A 20,332-nucleotide genomic window follows, 5' to 3' on the forward strand; every position below is an offset into this window, starting at 1 on the left:
GTTAAATTCATATGCCCATATTATGAGTGATGAACAGAGAAGGGAGTGAACGAGAGGTCCTCTCATGGTGGATCTTGAACAATACATTGAAATGGTTATTCCTTAATCCAGAGACATGTTCTTTTCTGCCCAGCTCCCAAAGCAGTTTTTCTAAACAATTATTTTATCATTTATTTTCTTTGTCCTTTTTGAAGGGCCTCGAGCACTGATATGTGGGTTTTACCCAGAGGTACCCTCATGATGTTATTGTGCATCTTTTGTTCTGAAATAATTCTCCTTATGAGTTTTTAATGTGTTTTCCCTTCCAATCCTCCCTTTAGATTAAAGATCCAGACTTTCAATCTATCTCACAGCTCAACCTTTTATTGGTCTATATTTCCACTTTACTTTTTATTCCCTGCTGTAGGCTGAAGTGGAAAAGCTCTTGCTTAGTGTAACGCATCAAGGGCAAAATGACCTCTGAAATTATCTTCTTCTCAGGGGAAGTTATCTTCTCACAAAGCCTAGAGCCTTTAAGGTCTCTGATGAATGAAGGCTTGTATTGGTAGATAGTTTTAGGAACATATGTCACCCTAAGTGTCTTAAAACAATAATAAACAGGCGATATGAAATTGGAGATTTGGCAAAGGATAACAACAACACTGTCAAGTTCAGATGCAGGGATGCAGTTTCTGTTGGATATGGTTGCTTGATTTTGTCCAAACCTGCCACAGTGGAGCTCTCCAGAGCAATGATCTTATCAGAGCCAACATAGTATAGCATAGTTTCAGTCATGGGAGCGCCAGCTAAGCACACACTTCCAGCTTAATGCCATCATGTTGGATGTGTTGGATCTATTGGAATGGTGGGCTGTAGAAATAAAATTGCACTTGACTACTTTTAAAAATGTTATCTATATGTTATAGAGCTGAACCGATATGGGTTTTTTGGGGCCAATGCCGATACTGATATTATGAAGTAAAAAAAAAAAAATCTGATATCGATATATATCGGCCGCTATTATTTATGTGTATATTATAGTACAGTACCAGTCAAAAGTTTGGATACACTTGCACAGGCAATGGCATTTCAATTTGTGTGTCCAAACTTTTGACTGGTACTGTATATAGAATACAATATACATAAACAGGATATATATACATAAACGCATTTTAAGTGCACATTAAAAAATGTTAATATCAGTGGAATATTCGGCAAAAAGATATATCGATCAGGCTCTAATATGTTATGTACTGTAAGAACGGTTTATAATAATAATATTTACTAGAAATATATAATGGTACACTATGCTTATTGCTTGTTAGTATTGACTATTTCATGGCTTTGTGCATGAAGGCTCTCCTGCCGTTATATGGTCAATTAGCTCAGTATGATTCATTATACACAGACACACATGCACAGACATATGCACATAAAATCTTTTCTTACATCCCTGCTGTCTATGACTGCAAATACTCCAGGCCATCCCATCTATTCAGCAATTTATACAGTCATTTTCTAATCAAAAGGTGTGATTACACACTTTTGGACTTTTGCGAGTCTGCATATCAGGATGTACCTCTGATTTCCATGTGTGTAAAAACATTATTATCAGCAGGCTGCCCAAGGCGAAGGGAGCTGTCAAAAGTTGGAGTGAGGCTATTGGCTATGGCTGAACACACTTCACAGGCATGTGTTTGCTAACATCTCATGTGAGAAAGAGGGAAAAGATAACGAATCTTGTGTTGCCATAGCAACAAAGACGAACGTTAACCCCTCTACCCCCAAATGTTGTTGGGAATGTGCTGGTTTTGGTCTGTGTGTATGTGGGGTGCTGGCATACTGTCACTCTGAAACCCTGGGAAGAACCCACCCCCACCTCTTCCTCTTCCTGCAGACAGGAGAATAGGCTGCAGTTGTTGTGGCTCTCTTTTATTCGTCTGTGTGTTGTGTGGAGCCCACCAGTGAGCTGGGCCTGGCGTTTTTCATCCTCGACCTGACTCATCCGCTCTTCCCTCCATAGGATTATAAGGAGGGCTGCTGAGACTTCTCCCCGGTGGTGGTCAGACAGGAAATACAGCCACCTTGAGTCGGTCTTGTTTTGAGTCTGTACACATGTAAGAGGTGTCTGAAGAGTGTCCCTTTGTCATTGTTACCATGTCTCTCCATAAGTGTCCATATCACATGGTTGCGTGAATGGTCTAATAATCATAATGACTGGGTCACTGTGTATTTTAGGCCAGTGTGTGTGCAGTAGGTATATATATCTATATATATATATATATATATATATATAAATATATATGTATGTATATATATATATATATATATATACATACTGTATATATGTATGTGTGTCCAACAGGAGGGTGCCAGAATGGAAAAGGGGAAAAGAGCAGTAATTATGGCCTCCCATGTTCAGCAGAAACATCAGAGGGAAGTAATTTGTTGCTCTATATTTAATCAGTGGAGATAACGAGACTGACTGCAGCTGTCTGGGCCTATGGGCAGGCGGACAAACCAGAACACCATTTCCTCTAAAACATATTAGCATTTAATGCAGCCAGTCATGATGTTTTATTTCCATATTTTTTTGTGTTCAAATAAACATCATCACATCTTTCTATCTCTAGTTTGCTCAATTGTACCGTTTCTTTCTGAGGTTTGTTCTATTTTCTTGTATCCCCCAGCCCTCCACCTGTTTTCTCTTTTGTGTCTCCTGGGTTGACTCCATAAAAGAAGTATTTATCTCTTCAATCACCTGCAGAGCCTCTTGTATATGTTACCTCTTTTTTATTGCATCCTTTTCTCTTACTGTCTCTGCCCATCTCTCCATCCCTCTCCTAGGGTGCAGGTAGAGTTCTATGTGAATGAAAACACTTTCAAGGAGCGCCTCAAGCTGTTCTTCATCAAAAACCAAAGATCCAGTGAGTTTTGTCTGTAATTATATAAATGAATGTCCTGCCTGCTGTCTGTTTTGGTCCCATGAGTTGCTCTCATTTTTCATTGAAAAGCTATTTTTCATTTTCGATTACAATATGTTGTCATTCTAGCTCTGCATTTCATCATCAGTTGTCCACTCTTTGTGACTGTTTTACATGTCTGTGTAGATTATCTGTGGACTCATTCATAAGAACATTATATTACATTGGATTATATTTTCTTCTCTATGTTTATAATCATTCAGTATTTAATACAAAATAATTACAGCCTTCATTCTTTTTTATTAAGGGACTTTACTTTCTTTAATAACATACTCAAAATGTAAGGAATTTGAGATTAACTTTCCAAAGACATGATAAAATAGTGTCTAGATTCTTTGCTACAGTAATCCAGCCATGGCTACACATAGTTTATTGAAAAGATGTGATGAGTTGTGTTTTGAAGAATAATCTGAGGAACTGCTAAACTTTGTGGTAATGATGATAAACGCCTTATGAGTTGCTATTCATTCCCCAGAGCTATTCTATTTCATGCCCTCTAATCCCCTTTTCATGACTGAGGTGCAATAGAGGATTACAGTTCTTCAAAATCCTATACAGTTGTATACAGCAATATTTATTTTTAATGACTGTTATTTTTTTATGATTATCTTCTTTTTGCATTGCAGGTCTGCGGGTTCGAATGTTTAACTTTGCTCTGAAAGTGCTGAGTTGCCTTCTCTACATTGTCAGAGTCTTACTGGACAACCCACAAGAGGAAAGACAGGACTGGTGAGAGAAATGGTGATAACAGGGACTTAATGAGGTGAAACAAAGAGTGTAGAGGCCCGATAACACGAACAAGAGAACCAGGGCAGTAGCTGAGATAACAAATTGTATAGAGTATCTTGTGAAAGGATTGAATGTGAGATTCAGAGTGGAGTGGAGGAAAGTAAACTCACTGTAGGGCTCAGAGGGTTAGTCCAGTTTTGGTGATAGGATCTGGACTAAAAGTTACATTCATTACAGTTTTTGTGTGCCCCTCCTACAGCGTGAGCGGGGTAAACTGCACCAAACAAAACACATCAACCCGTCCCTGGAGTGAGTTTGACTGGTAAGCACGTGAGTCTCTAATTAGGAGTGATGGCTACAGCCTGCTGACAAGGACCATGAAACCGCTCACACTAGAAAACTGGCATCCCCAGCACCGGCCCACTCGTCGGAAATGTTGTATAACACAGTCAATGCAACCTTACTTAACTGATGCAATTCACAGTGCTGACACTGAGCATAACAGATGCACATTCATTTGTCACAATTCAACTGTATGGATTACCTGTCAGCATAATATGTATGTCGTGCCTGTGCAGCCTAATCAACAGCGATCTAGTGGAGATAAAGTATGTAATATACAACAGCAGAGAGAGGGAGAGAGACCTGGAAGCGCACATGAACCTGAGGCTATGTCATGTCTCCTGCGCAGGGACCTATTGATCTAATTGGTGGCTGGTGACACTGGCTAAGCTCTGGCTCCACGTGAATAAGGAGCCTGACAGGGGGAGCTCAGGAAAGGGATGGGCCACATCTGGCTCCAGGCAGCAAGCTCAAAGGACCAAATAAGAGCAAGCAAGCGGTCAACATAAGCCCAAGGGTGTCTTCAGGAAAAATATGCCTTTCCTTCACAATAAGGCTATAAATTTCCATTTGACTGTATGAATATTACTTTTCAGAAATTGTGTTAATGGTCCCTGTTGAATGCCAATGGGCTGGGCAGAAAAGAAGTTTAATATCTTGTCAATTTCAGCAGTCAGTGTCAAATCTTTGCAGTTCTACACCATATCTCTGTCCACTACTCTTTATTTGTTTATATTTTTCTTCACTCTATAGGAAACTGATCATCTGGGTGGATAGACCTCTACCGCTGTGGGCACTGCAGGTCAGACACAGCAGTCAATAGGGCCTCACTCTGTTTACACACATTTCTGCATACATGGATGCACACCCGGGCGTATGGCAAAATTTCTGCATTTCTTTTTCAATTTATGGACAGTTACTTACACCACACCATGTCAGGGCTTGAATACATGAAATCAAAAGCATTGTATGAGATATGTATTTACACTTACAGAGTAATAACACACATGAATTGACACATTCAGACACTAGGCTGTCTCTTGCTTCACTTGAATCTGTCCCCTACAAAGCTCAATCATCAGCACACCTACTGATTCCTCCCACACTCTCTTCTTCCATGTCTGCGACTCTTAATTTTTCTCTGCTCTGGTCTCTCTCTCTCAACTCCTCTTTGTCTGTATCTCTACATTCCTCTCTCACCCTCTCTCCCTGTCTGCAGGTGCTTGTGGCTTTCATCAGCTTTTCAGAAACTATGTTGCTTGTGTATCTAAGCTACAAGGTGAGTTACTCATGACCTCCAACAGCCAATCTGAAGCTTTTTGTGATGTCTGTGACTATGATGTCTACATGTGTGGTGTGTGTGTGTGGGGACATGCATGTAATATGCCTCAGGGGGAAGTTTATCCAGTTCATCTGTGTGTGTTCTCTACTAAAGCAAAGGTTTTTTTTTTTTAAACTCTGATGGTCCTTTGCTCTTAAATTTGAAAAGCACCTAGTGGGCCTTGAGGTTTCCTCAGCATCGTGCTGTTATTGACACAACAGAAAGACTTTAGACGAGGCCCCTGTGTTTCTGCGGTGGGGGGCCGATCCATCAACGGGCTGCCCTGCCTTTGATGTACTTGACACTATAAGCCTATGAAATGGTTTCTCTACGGATTACTCTGGAGGCTAGCGGCCTTAGCATTTAGAGCTGACTGATTCCTGTGGACATACCCTGTGCCTGTCCACCTACACTAGTCAGATTTGGGTCAGCCATATGCAGGCAGCAGAAATATAAAAAGAGTCATGGCTGACATCTTAATTGAATGGCAAAGCTTAGTAGAAACTGCTTCTTTTCTCAAATTGCACAAGGGAGTTGTATAACCCTTATGCCTCTCAATCAATTCAGGTGTTAAAAGGCTGGTCAGTTTCTCTCCTTTAGCTCTCTGCATTGGGCCTGTTATGTTATAATCCCCTAAGGTCACCATGACAATGGAGTTTCCTGACCCTTATGTGTTGTTTGTGTTTCCAGGGCAACGTTTGGGAGCAAGTATTACGTGTCCCCTTCATTCTGGAGATGATCAGCGCCATTCCCTTCATGATCACTGTGAGTGGAAGGATATGCGTTACTGAGCGCTGACAGCACAGGGAGTCTCTCAGGCAGCTGGTTGTTTTCGGCTGTCAAGCACTGAGGACAAGCAATGCACTTCACATGTTTAATACCTGCTATAGTAATTACAAATATCACAAGAGGCACATGCTCACACAGCCAATTTCCTTGTGAGAGATCCTGTGAATATATACAGTACAACATAATAATCACAATAATGAGAGTGAGAGCTATGCAGACTGAAGCTTTTTTTTTTCCTTCACAGGTGATTTTGCCCTCCTTGAGGAATCTCTTCATCCCTGTTTTTCTCAATTGCTGGCTGGCCAAACATGCTTTGGAGAACATGATAGTGAGTGGAGTAATGAATTTTCCCCCTTGTGTCTCTGGCATTTCAACTCAGCATCCTCATCTTAGATTCTCTGCCACTAAGATGAATCGGTCTCACTTAAACTTGCAAAAAGGTTTTGGTAAAGAATTTTTTCACTTTCCCTGCCTCCATTTAACACCCAGCTAACAAAGCTTGCTCTGTTTAATCCAATATTTATATTGTGTTTTTCCTACTATCCATCAACCTACATTTCATCCTCACTTTCACTTTAACAATTGGTGACATTTCCATCTTTTTATCCCTTTTATTCTGTCTGTGTGCAGAATGATCTCCACAGGGCAATCCAGCGGACACACTCAGCCATGTTTAACCAGGTGGTGATACTCATTAGCACATTGGTCTGCCTCATGTTTACATGGTAAGCATCTATGCTGCTAACACTGAACTAAGAGAGGGGCAAACAAGAAAGAAAAAGGGGAAGAAGAGGCTGGACAGAAAGTGAAGGGAGTCATAGCCGTAGATGATATCAGGGTTAGGAATGGAGAAAGAGGATGAGACGGATAAACAAAAGCATGATACATGCAGAAAAATGTAATAGGAGAAAAAAATGCTGCTCCTGGAGCAAAGAGAATAAATGACAAGGAGCAGAAACTGTGAGAGTAAGATGCCCTGAAATGACAATTAGTGATTAGTACAGTGGGGGATGTGTCAGCTCACTGCATATTTGGTGTTAAAGTCTAAGCTAATCCATAATATACAGTAGCATAAATTAGGCTCCCTGACCACTTCATCATTTGCCTGTTGACTCATCTATCATTTAAAAATCACAAAAATATGCACAGCTTGCCCTCACACATTTAGATACGCAACTGTACACACAACAAAGGCAGTCGAGCATTCATCCACCCCCATCTCCACACATACGATGTCACACATATACTGTATCGACAACACCCCCCACAGGAACCTATACTTCACCCAGGAGGTGGAGTCTCTGGGACTGTATGATTACCTTTTCTTATTTTCTTCATCTTCTGCACCCTGCCAACCCCCATCAGCATCTGCGGCATCCAACACCTCGAACGAGCGGGCAACAACCTGACGCTGTTTGATTCGCTGTACTTCTGCGTGGTCACCTTCTCCACAGTGGGCTTTGGAGATGTCACCCCTCAGATCTGGCCCTCACAGCTTCTGGTGGTCATCATGATCTTTGTGGCGCTCATTGTGCTTCCTATTCAGGTAAGAAACAACAGACATAGCCTTTAATACCATCAAAAAACAAGCAGTGAAAAAATAGATGTGATTAACAGTAGAGTACAACCGTGCAAGATTGGATTTTGCAGTGCAACAAACAAGATCCACCTTTATAACAGAAAATAAAAATGAGTTTTAAAGATTGATTCAAAGAATTATATTGATTTGATGAGTTGAGGTGCTTTTAAGGCAAAAATCCATTTTAATATTCTCTTTTTTTTTCTTTTCAATTTAACATTTAGAGCTGGAAAACGGGTTCGGCCAGACTGTCCTACCATTTATACAGGGGTAGAAAAATCTCAGATAAACTGCTTGCCTTCAAAGGGATCAGAAGAAAAACTAAAATCATTCCCAAATTAGTAGATGGGACAGCTTTGCATCCCACAAAATCCAATTTGTTTTCTTTAGTAAGCTCATTACGGCAAAATGTTTTCTCTTAAGACAAATCATTTTGGTTTTTTACCCCCTTGCACAAGAATGGGACGACTCATTGCATCCTACATGCACTTACAACATTACTTTTATTCAGAGCACAGCAAGAATGTCTACCCCAAATCCCACTACTGTCATTTAGCTGCTGCACAGAGGGAAGTGCATGACAGAATTAGAGGAACCCTTGACACACACACACACACTTCCTATTTGTAAAGGGACTAATAAAAACACCTTGACGAATGTGCCAGTTCTGCTTTATTCTGATGGTTGTCATATCTGTGTAAAGCTTGTATCCCTAAGGTAGCTGATGTATTTGGGCATCTCTCAAAAGTGAAAATTCCAATAGAAGGAATTTCCTCCATGTTTTGGATGCACTTGCAGTGAGAGGAGGGTCTCTCTCTCTCTGGGCTGCAAATCAAACACACTACTCATGAACACTTCCCAAATGATTTGGTTTACGTGACAATCCTATTTTTCTGTAAACTGGATTTCTTTTGTGATGACCATACAGCTTTGATGGCTATTTTTAATTGCAATCACATGAGGAGTAGGTGCAGGACTACATCCTACACATGCCTGTTCAACTAGCCTTTGAACACATACTTACTTTTTTGTTTGTTTTTTTTCATCAGCTGTGACTGAGTGGTGGCAAATATCTTCACAAGAACAAAACACAACATATGAAGATACTTTTACTGAACTTTCATGAGCTGACTCAAAAAATGGAGAAAATGTAGATCACCAACATGTCATCCTCCCCAATCTCCCTCCCCAGCTTTCATCCATAAATACCCCTCGACATTTAGAAACTGGCCCCCCTTGGACCATCATAAACCCCCACCCGGTGTGTATGTGTGTGTGTGCGTGTCTATCTGACTCTGAGTCCTGCCATGACCAGTCTCTAGACTGCACATGGGAGCCACAGAGCACATCAGGATTCTGACCACAGAACACCACAAAAGTACAGGAAATATACTTCTTGTGTAATCCTGAGCCAGAAAAAGGATATTTGAAAAGAAGATAAAAACAAAGATTTAGCAAAATAAGCTAAAATTACCTACATCTAGAAAACTTCTCTTATTTGCTTGACTTTCCTTCAGGCAAATCACCTTATATTCCTAAATAGATGCTTGATTGTTACATTATTGGCTATGCACAAATGATGACTCCATTAAAAACCATTGTCACATGGATGTGTATGACTTGATTATGTTTTCCAACTTTAACAAGCTGACATTATCTCGGCACAAAAAGGATCAAATTTATCAGGGGAAAAATGATTACAAATTACATCGCGGAGATGTAGCTCACAAATGAGCTGTATCAATGGAATTTATTGACGTAGACAAGGTGTATGTTTAGAAGTACTGTCAGCCGTTCACGGCAGCTGTTGCTGCTCAAGAGCTGAAGACCTTGTTTATAGATGTCACAGGGTTCAGTACATCAGTTCATCACCTGTTCAGTATTAACCTCCTGTCACATAAATCAAGAAAATCCCTGGAAAAGAAAATGATTGAATATAATTTGTGACCTATGACTAACAAATGGATTAATTCTGTGTAGGAAAATTTATAGTTTTCTTTTGTTAGTAATCTCAAATTTATGTGGTCATTAATTATTTTTTAGTGACAATCTGTAAAAACAAAAAAAAAACAAAACAAACAAAAAAAATCTGCCTCACTCCTGGCACTTGTTATCTCTATATTTAAAACACTTTCCACCCTCCATCCATCCACCCGGCGCTCCGCAGCACATTAAAAAAAAAGAAATCTTTGCAGCTTCACTCAGGCCTGCAGTTATTTTCTCAGTTTTCCTTCCCCTGTTAATCTCTGCTATCATGTTACATTTAGCCACATCCTGAACCAAATCTCCACTTATCTTAATTTCCCCAAACACTCTCCTTAATCAAACAGAGACAATATTCACTATAAGACAATGTTTTCGTTTCATATACCACCTGGCTCGACCCTGTATTCCAGCTAACCTAATCCAGTTTCCATCAGCTGAATGTGATGAATGTCATCTTGAATGCAGTTTGAGCAGCTGGCCTTTCTCTGGATGGAGCGGCAGAAGTCCGGGGGGAACTACAGCCGCTACAGGGCACAGACGGAGAAACATGTGGTGCTGTGTGTCAGTTGTCTCAAGATCGATCTCCTCATGGACTTCCTCAATGAGTTCTTCGCTCACCCCCGATTACAGGTCTCACCAAATGTTTTTAAGTTGGACAAGAGAGTGCTGCTTGTATCTTGTGTTTCTGTGCAGTTTGCCTGTAATTCTGTCCAGCAGCCCGAGCAGCCAAGGTGAAAACAGAGGATAAATTCAGACATAGCACAGAACAAACCACTATCTTATGTGTGTGTTTGCTTAACATTTAATAATAGCGTGTGTGCCGGGGAAGGTGATTATTTTGATTGGCCCTTATCATAGACTCCACGTTACGGAATTAGTGTATAAGGTTAGGGTGTAAAAGTTAAGAAGTAAATTTATAAAGATGTTTAGATGAAACACATTCACTGCTACACCAAAATCCTGTTCCCTCTGACTACAAAAAGCTATGACCACGATCTGTGTATTTACTTGGAAATTTAGTGTATGGAAATAAATTTTATGACCCTGTTGGCCCCTACAAGCATGACAAAGTATTGTTTGAGCAGTGGGCTGGGCGTGTATTTTTAGGTTGAGATTAAGTATTATTATCTGCACAACCAAGTTAATATCAAGATAACAGTTGCTGACAAAGAAATCTGAACTTAATCTAAACTTAGCTAAGTATAGGACTTTGGTCATGCAATATTATTATGTAGTGGAAATCACATCCCTTTCCTCTGTGCAGGGGTTCTATTGTTATGAATTGGAAAGAGTAAGCAAACAGACTTTGATCTGTCAATAATGAAAATCTTGTTGATGTCTTGCTTAAAGCCACAACACAAACTCTATGTGTGCGTGCGTGGGCGTGTGTTTGTGTAGGACTACTATGTGGTGATCCTGTGCCCAGCAGAGATGGATGTGCAAGTTCGGAGGGTCCTCCATGTCCCTCTTTGGGCCCAGAGGGTGATCTACCTGCAGGGGTCTGCCCTCAAAGACCAAGATCTGATGAGGGCCAAGTGAGTCCCTGCAACCAAACAAAACAGCATTAAATGATTCAGCAGTAACATACCTGATTCTATAGCTGTATTTAGTTTTGTATGTATTCTATCTTTCAATACAAATCTATTAAAAACATTATTGTCACAGAACGAGCCCTGAAGAAATCCAGAGAAGACATCTTGAAAGGAGACCTCACATGAAGAGCCTGAAGCTCATAATTAATACCTAAATCACCTACAGTGCAATCTTGAAGTTGAACAGTTGTAATTACAGTTTGAGTCATATTGCTTATTGTTTACCCCCTAGCTTCTGATAATACAGCCAGAACGCCACAAGCTAGTTTTGTCACAGGGAAAGAAAGGGAGTGAAAGCCTGTTTATTTAATCTCTCTGTCTGCTCGCCTCCTACTATCTCATCCATAAATGGCGTGGGCCTGAAAGACATTGGTTTGTTTGTTATTCTATTGTCCTGCTTTTTTCTCTTTTGTCCTTTCGCTCAATAACATGACAACAACCTCCTTCTCGTGTCTTCTCTCCTCATCGCTTTTCTGTCTTTCCATTTTCTACCTCTCCCTCTCTCTCTTAATTTATCTACCTCTCCTGCTTCCACGGCCACATGCTCCACTAACTGCTTGCAGGATGGACGATGCTGAGGCCTGCTTTATCCTCAGTAACCGGTTTGAAGTGGACCGCATTGCTGCTGTACGTCCTCCACTGCTTCTTTATATTGCCACCACCATCTTCACACTGCAAAACATGTCTTCTTGCCTGATTACCAGTCAGGTTTTTAACTGATTTTACCAAAATTTAGCTTTTAATATTTCTCTGGCGTGAATCGGCTCCTTTCAGATTCACTGACACATCAATTGACGAAAATGGACTTAGCTCATTGCACTGGTTCATTTTTTTTTTGTTCTTCTTACATTGTTTTGCCTTTTCCCCAAAATAATATTAATTGCACAGTAAAAAAACTACTGGAACACAGTAAAAACACAGAGTTGGCATTAGAAAACAGCTTGCTGGATATGTGGGCTTAGTGCTAATTAGGAAATATTAGCATGTTAAAGTGCTCATTTAAAATGCTGAACATGGTAAATGCTGCTAAACATCAGCATATTAGCACTGTCATTGCATTGGTGCTTTTAAGCTCAAAGCACCACTGTGCCCAGGTAGAGTCTCAGAGCGCTGCAAGCATGGGTATCAATTATTCATCTTGATTTTCCTTTGACTGACTTTTCAACACCAACAACACTTCAGCACTTTCACTCAACAAGGTTTTACTCACTTGTCCATGGCCACACCATAAGTTCTGCGTAGCCTTGAATACCTCTCCAAAGAAATGTGACAAAACTGTATTACTCTGAAATGCAGTTGCATTGTGCAGTGAGTGGTTTAAGAGGCTTTTTAGAAACGAGCTGCAATGATGCTGCTAATGATGGATTTATAGATCTCTTTCTTTCTCTACCACACGTTATTTCTCCTCTGTTTTCATTCTATCTATATCACCCTGTCGTCGTCTCCGATTTTCTCAGGATCATCAGACCATCCTCCGAGCCTGGGCTGTGAAAGACTTCGCTCCAAATTGCCCCCTGTATGTTCAGATTCTCAAGCCAGAGAACAAGTTCCACGTCAAATTTGCAGGTGGGCAGTTAGTGTGAAATCAGATACAGTGGCAGTGAAGATGTGTGTGTGTGTGTGTGTGTGTGTTGTTTGGATGCAAGTACTATTATTTGATCACATCAGGATGTAGGAACTAATAGGATGACACCTGCTAAAAATATCTCTTCCTGGCTCAGATATTTTTGCTCGGTTTGTTACTGGAATTGTGTTGTCACTGTCATGATACATGAAAAAGTAAAAGATGAGTGATTAGGGGAGCAGTTTTATTTCGTTACTGCAGGGTTTCATTAAACTGACAGGGGAAACTGAGCTGTCCTGTCTGTGCTTTATTTCCAGTATGTGTCATCAGCTGTCATAGCCCATTTCCTACCTGAGTTCATCTGCCTGATTTGTGAGCCTTTAAAATGTTTCTGTCAGGATGCCTGTGCAGAAGCACAGCTCTCTGTCCTCTCAGCTCTAAAGAAGTACAGGACAGATTGCCTCAGCTTGGCTGTAAGCCTTCTGAGGGTTTTTTTATGAGTTTTTGGAGAGTGTCCCTTCTTCTCCTGCTCAACAGAAGATGCCAGTCAATCATCTATGAGTGAAAGAAGAACCAAACTCTCTCTCTCTCTATCCCTCTCTCTCTCTCTCACCCTCTTCTCTCTCTCTTGAAAATATCTCTGCCTACAGCCCGGGAGAACGTCAAACTTAATTCTAGCTCACCGCCTTCATCCCAGCTGTCTCTATCTATGATGAACTTTTCACTTTGCTACCTTGGCAAAGAAAATCCCTTTCTTTTGATGAGTTCTGTTGTTGCACTAACCTGGCAGAAGAGCTCTCCCCGCAGGCAGTCCTCATTTGCCTCTGCGGTGCTGTTTAAACACCTCACTGCCAACAGCCAGACAGAGGGCATGTTATTAGTGAGGCAGGAATTGTTAGGCAGAAAGGAAATTCATGTTCATATATGATGACACTCTGTCTATTATATGATTATTAGCTGGTCCCGTGGGCTGAAACTCATACTCAGTCAGACAACTGTAACACATGAATTGTTTTTATGTATTGTCTTATAACCATACTGTTTGATTTGGATATTATTTCTTATGAAACAGTCGAGCTGAGTCCTTGGTGATGTAACATTCAGTCCTCAATAAGAAATACCCAGCAGGACTAAAATACCCTTTTAAGCCCTCGAAATACGAGTAAGAACAAAAGAAAGTTAATGTTAAACTGTGATGTCCTTCTAACATGTACTGTAAGTTCAGACACCATGTTTTGACACCACTTGGAATATACTCTCTAAGTGCTAGTGTGGGAGGCATTAATGAGCAAGAGATACAAGATTTAATTTGTTCCACAGGAATAGCTTAATAACAGCTTGGCGTTCATTAGAAAAGATCTGTACGTTTGATGCTGCAGCGGGGCGGGAAACCCTGAGGTGTTTGAGTAACCAAACAGAACTGGGTAGAGGGTGTCGAATGATTATCTCCCCAGTTTATATTTTGAACGACAATGGCCAGTCGCCCTCCTGAGCTCAGCTCAGTGTAGCCACACTGATAGCAGCTCACTCACAATAAGAGGCTACTGATTTAATTAGCTCAACTGGTGGACCTGTGGTCAAATTGCAATTGCACTCTGTAGAGTGTGCAAATAACCACATCTGTGCACACACACACACACACATATTCACACACACAGGATTATACCTTTAATACCATTCTATGATAGAAGACAACACAAAAAGATGGGTACAAAAACTCAGATCTGATCTACAAAATGAAGGTGACAGAAAGAGACAGTGTGTTCGTGTATATGCACAGCATGTCATGGTCGGTAATTGGTTTCTCTTCTGGTGTGGGTTCAGGCACCTGAAGGACAGAGGGCAGAGCAGAGGGCTGTGGTGAAGGGTGGGCAGAGAAGATGGGAAGAGAAGGGATCACAGTTGTGAAGAGAGGTGCAAGAAGGACATTGGAAATTGGATATTGGGGAAAAGGCTTGATTGGTGTGTGACTACTGTGTCTGCTTTGGGAGTTGGGGATATGTGTACATATTGTTGGGTAATAGACAAACAGAGATAGTAGTGTGTATGTGTGTAACAATAGTGAAAGCTGTTGCTACATAGATAAAACAGTGTTTTTGTCTTTTTCCTTTGCAGGCTTCAGATACCCATTGCACTGTAACAGCTTTCATTTTGGAATGAATTTACAGGCTGAATAGCAAGAGGCTACTGTGTGTGTTTGTATGTGAGCTGCATTATGATGTCTTGTTCAGAGTCAAAAGAATATTGGCACGTTGGCATCCACAATCATGTATTTATAATTGGCATGTCACCTGTGCAGCTTCAGACATACATACATCTCAGCTGGCCTCCTGTTACTCAATCTGTTTGCTGCTTGATACGTCAGGGCCTGACGTTTGTCACCAATTATTTCCTAATACAAAGCACATATTGTGCTTTTAGGACCTAGCACAACATTGTTGGTAAACAAGGCAGCACTAATATGCATGTGTGCTCATCACTGACGATAATACAATCAAGAATTACACAGCAGGGAAATGTAGGCTTTCTAATTCACTGATTGACTTACTAGAACATGAATTACTCTGTGGGTTTTTCCTATCAAAGATGCGGCTGTGTGTCAACAGGTACACTAAATAAGAGACTGTCATCTGTGTTTGTTCAGTTCGGTTTGGTTAGCTCACAGGCAGGGCTGCATTAAATGTTTGATGTTGTGAGTGAAGGGTGGTTTAATACAGCTGACACTGAATCACTGGTGCAAAAAACTGAGCAGCGGGATACAGCAGTGACATAAAATAGCTCTCATGGGACTTAACGGCAGTGATAAGACAGAAATTCTTGTTGGTACTAAATCTACACTTTCTAAAGTTGACAGCTTTTCCCTCAATATCGACAGCTCCTCAGTTTCCCCCTCCCCTCACGTTAAGAGTCTGGGTGTCATCCTTGACAGCTCATTATCATTTCAGTCAAATATCAATAATATAACTCGGTCTGCATACTTCCACCTTAGAAACATTAATTGTCTCAGCCCGTCCCTCACCGTCCATTCCACCTCTATCCTTGTCCACAGCCTTGTCACCTCCCGTATAGATTATTGTAATTCTCTCCTCTATGGTCTCCCTCACAAATCCCTCCATAAGCTTCCAGAACTCAGCCGTTCTTCTCACCATATCACCCCCATCCTACAAGGTCTGCACTGGCTACCAGTCACATTCAGAGTTGAGTTCAAAATCCTCCTCCATACATTCAAGGCCATCCATAACCTCGCCCCGCCCCCTCCCACACACCCTTCTGTCTGACCTCCTTATATCACCACTTCCTCCCGCTCCCTTAGATCCTCCTCCTCCATCCACCTCACCGTGCCCTCTGCTCGCCTCAGCACCATGGGGAGCAGAGCTTTAAGTCGCTCTACTCCCAAACTCTGGAACTCACTATCTTCAGACATCCGCAACATCGACTCTCTTCCATTGTTCAAATGCAGACTCAAAACTCACCTGGTCAAAACATCATATTCCCTGTAACTGCACTGCTCCATGTTTACTGTTCATTTATTGTGTTTTATCACTGTGTTTTATCAGTGTTTCTTATTGTTTTTGTTTTGTAAAGCGACCTTGAGTTTTTTGAAAGGCGCTTCAAATTAAATGGATTATTATTATTATTATTATCATTACACGGGAATGTACCAAAACAAAGAGAGGAGGATGATGGAGGATTTTTGTCACATCTGTCTGACTCATTTCTTATATAACAAACATCAAACAATATTTAGACAGTTATATAAAATATATGAAAATATACAATTATGAACAAAATGTTGTTGAGTGGCATAGAGCGCAGCAGTTAACACTATCGCCTCACAGCAAGAAAGGTCCAGGTTCAAAACCCAGAGCCTTTCTGTGTGGAGTTTGCATGTTCTACCTGTGTCTGTGTTGGCTTCCAGCACAGTCCAGAGACCTGCAGATTAGGTTAATTAGTGAGCCTGAATTGCCTGTAGGTGTGAATGTGATAGACTAGTGATCTGTCCAGTCAGCTGGGATTGGTTCCCCCAATGAGCCTTAATATGAATAAGTGATGATGAATGGATCTTGCTATTAGGTTCTTCAAATGTTGATTTTCAGTGATTAGAGCTAGTGAGGAAACATTTAATGGATTAACTTGTGGTGAATTTGCAGAAGAAGCCATAATAATTCTGATGATTGCTGTCATACAAAGCAAAATTAGTCACTTCTTCCAGCTGGATAATGAAGTGATGTATAGTATCTTATTGTATGATGACCAGTTTTGTCAATTACTCATCTACACACACACGTACACACACACTGAGGCCAGGAAACGCTTTCTGAACCATATTTGTATGCTTGAAAGGTTGAAACCTCTATGAAGCACAGTGTCAGAAAGTGTTTTGCAGAGGCACGTGTGACCTCAGTCGCTTTGCCTCTTTTGTTTCCTGTGTTTGTAGATCATGTGGTGTGTGAAGAGGAGTTTAAGTACGCCATGCTGGCTTTAAACTGTGTGTGCCCTGGTACCTCGACTCTCATCACTCTATTGATCCACTCCTCCAGAGGACAGTGAGTTTGCTCAGTTTCTTTCTCCCTGTCACTCTTCTGTTTAATTGTTCATAGCACTGTCTTACACGGATAAATATACAGTAGACCTGGTGGACAGATCTGACCTGAAAAGTGACTTCTTGTTTCTCGCTCAGAACGGCACCTCAAGAGGGTTTCAAACAACGTGTAGGAGCCTTTCAAGCCCTCAACAGGTAGGATAAATACTATCTGTGTTCAGATCCAGGAATTTAGAACCACATTTGTGGGCAATGGTCAACCAAATCCTCTGTAAATTTTAATAGTTTGCATGGCACGTGTGGTTCTTTGTGGAGGTTTTGTCTGAGAAAAAAGCTTGTTATTTATGGCAGCATGCTTATGGGTTTGAAATAACTGAATTCAAGTAGGCATGAGAAATCAGGGTTAGAGCTAAGCGATGAGATGTTTGTGAAGCTTTAAGCAAATGTTTATGAAATACATAATGTAAACAAATCCACACACAAAAATGAACCTAATATTACTCTTAAAGTAAAACACCAGAAATGAGATAAAACAAAGACTAACAAAGCAGCTAATTCAAAATACAGATGGTTTTCAGGATTGAAAGGTTGGTTTCAGTAATGATTGTACAGTACCCTAAACATGCTGTATTTTTTTTTTCAATTATCATTAGGAAAGTAACATAACAAACAAAACAAAACATTTTCCTTACATGTAAAAAGAGATGTATTAATTGAACAAGTTTAGCCCTAGTGTTTGTGAGTTCAACATTTAAAATGTTTCGTAAGTATGTTTCTATATCTGGACTTGATGCCATTTGGTTTACTGCCTGTGACAACACTACATGACGAGAATTTGTCCTCCTCCCCTGCCTTGTACTTAGTTCCTGTAAACTGCAAATTCGCTATAACACTTTGTTTATATAATGCAGTCTTTGTCGCAGTCCTCCTACATCCACACTGCCCCCACAACCCTGCTTCCTGTTATCACCTCTTTATCCTCCGCATCTAAAGCCATATCCCCCTGAGAAAACATTGTCCACTTAACTGTGTGAATGTGTACACCTGGGACCTATTGTTGAGACAGGCTAGGTGTCCTTGCCTACATCCATGTGTTGATGAAGTATTGATCAGCAGCTCTAACAAAGATGTAAGATGTTACCTCTGCAACCTTGAGTGGAAAATCTTCTGATGTGGTGCTGGTGCTTTGTGGTTTATGTTTTAAAGGTCAGGCTTTCCTAACATGGCCAATCAATCCTCTTTTTTCTGTCTCAGGGAGGGTGGTGCATGCTCAGCAGACCAATGGCACCGAACCTATCGACGCTGCTCAGCCAATGAGGTGCATCACATCCGCCTGGAGGAAAGTAAATTCTTTGGGGAGTACCAGGGCAAGAGTTTCACCTTTGCATCCTTTCATGCTCACAAAAAGTAAGTCATAACGTGAAAAAGCCAACCAGTGAAGACACACAGCAGTTCAGAGCTGACCTTGCCTCTGTGGTCGCAGGTATGGAGTGTGTTTGATTGGAGTACGAAGGCTGGACACCACAAATATCCTGCTGAACCCTGGTCCGTGCCACATCATGGGGGCCTCTGACATATGCTTTTACATCAATATTTCCAAAGAGGAGAACTCAGCATTTGTCAGGGGCCAGAGGGAGCCATCATGGGGCAGCGCAGGAGGAAATGCCAGGGGAGTGCACCAAACCATCTACCATGGGCTCACCCGTCTGCCTGTCCACAGTATCATCGCCAGCATGGGTCAGTCAGATGTACACAGCACAAAGACTGTGTGACATTTATGCACTGACCTTCTGTCTGTAGTTTCTGTGTAGGATAAATTAGCAAACCTCTCATTAAACCATCTTAGACAGCAGCACAGTCGCAACAGACACAATTACACAGTTCCCATGTTTATAACCTCTGTGATGATTAAAAATATACCTTACTTTGCAAAGGAATTAACATCTACAGTATCTAAGTCTCACTTGATAAGAGCAAATGTCAAATGATCCAAAATGTCAGAAACTGCGGTTTTACAAACACACCACCTGGTGGACAGCTATTGCTGTGTATCTCACTGATTTTATTGTATGTGCAAAAACCTGTCTTTATTATTTAATCATGAGTTCGATGAGCCTGGTGTCTCTGTGTGTGTATGATTCAGGCACAGTGGCCATTGACCTGCAAGACTCCAGTGACAGCAGCCCAGAGGGCCACGACCCGGGGAGCACAGGAATGGGCAGCGGGAGAGGAAGTAGGAGCAGCTCCAGGACGGAGATGGGCGGTGTGAACACTCTGGCCCTGCCTGCCATGGGGGACTCAGCTGAAGAGAGGAGGAACAGCATTGCCCCCGTCCTGGAGCTGGTGGACGGTGTCAACAACCCTACCTTTGACCTGCTGGGAGACCAGTCAGAAGATGAAGGAGGAGATGAGGGAAAGGAGGATAGCGACAGAGATGAGAGTGCCCACTGGTGGGGTCGACACTGCGAGTAAGAACTTAGGATGCAGAATTTTAGTTTACAGGGATGATGAAACATAAACTTATTCAGAGATAACTATGGGCTTTTGCTGCAGGTGGGTGAAGGGATACCCCCTGAACTCTCCATATATCGGCAGCTCACCGGCACTGTGCCATCTTCTCCATGAAAAGATGCCTTTCTGCTGCCTGCGCATGGATAAGGTATTGAATTTAAATGGTTTGCTGTATTTATTTTACAAGTTTACATTGAGGTCTGTCTCCACTCTACTTCTTTCCTAGGCTTGTCACCACATCCCTTTCGAGGATGCCCGCTCATACGGCTTCAAAAACAAACTGATTATTGTGTCAGCCGAGAGTGCAGGGAATGGTCTCTACAACTTCATTGTGCCTCTCCGGGCCTACTATCGACCCAGGAAGGAGCTCAACCCCATCGTGCTGCTGCTAGAAAGCATGTAAGAACACATCT

General features: G+C 41.4%; 1 protein-coding gene across 1 annotated transcript in view; it reads left to right on the forward strand.

Annotated features, from left to right (window-relative positions):
* Nucleotides 1-20,332, forward strand: part of kcnt2b (potassium sodium-activated channel subfamily T member 2b) — a 31,957-nt gene that overhangs the window by 7,637 nt on the left and 3,988 nt on the right. The window contains exons 2-21 of the mRNA XM_026325033.1: nt 2,827-2,906; nt 3,590-3,692; nt 3,952-4,014; nt 4,788-4,836; nt 5,254-5,313; nt 6,046-6,120; nt 6,389-6,472; nt 6,775-6,869; nt 7,510-7,690; nt 10,175-10,339; nt 11,108-11,244; nt 11,865-11,928; nt 12,759-12,867; nt 17,304-17,412; nt 17,547-17,603; nt 18,663-18,815; nt 18,892-19,145; nt 19,552-19,876; nt 19,962-20,067; nt 20,146-20,318. Coding sequence (XP_026180818.1) covers nt 2,827-2,906; nt 3,590-3,692; nt 3,952-4,014; nt 4,788-4,836; nt 5,254-5,313; nt 6,046-6,120; nt 6,389-6,472; nt 6,775-6,869; nt 7,510-7,690; nt 10,175-10,339; nt 11,108-11,244; nt 11,865-11,928; nt 12,759-12,867; nt 17,304-17,412; nt 17,547-17,603; nt 18,663-18,815; nt 18,892-19,145; nt 19,552-19,876; nt 19,962-20,067; nt 20,146-20,318 — 2,442 coding nt within the window. The remainder of the gene's footprint in view (nt 1-2,826; nt 2,907-3,589; nt 3,693-3,951; nt 4,015-4,787; nt 4,837-5,253; nt 5,314-6,045; nt 6,121-6,388; nt 6,473-6,774; nt 6,870-7,509; nt 7,691-10,174; nt 10,340-11,107; nt 11,245-11,864; nt 11,929-12,758; nt 12,868-17,303; nt 17,413-17,546; nt 17,604-18,662; nt 18,816-18,891; nt 19,146-19,551; nt 19,877-19,961; nt 20,068-20,145; nt 20,319-20,332) is intronic.

The sequence above is a fragment of the Mastacembelus armatus genome, chromosome 8 (assembly GCF_900324485.2).
Source record: "Mastacembelus armatus chromosome 8, fMasArm1.2, whole genome shotgun sequence".
NCBI classification, from domain to species: Eukaryota; Metazoa; Chordata; class Actinopteri; order Synbranchiformes; family Mastacembelidae; genus Mastacembelus; species Mastacembelus armatus.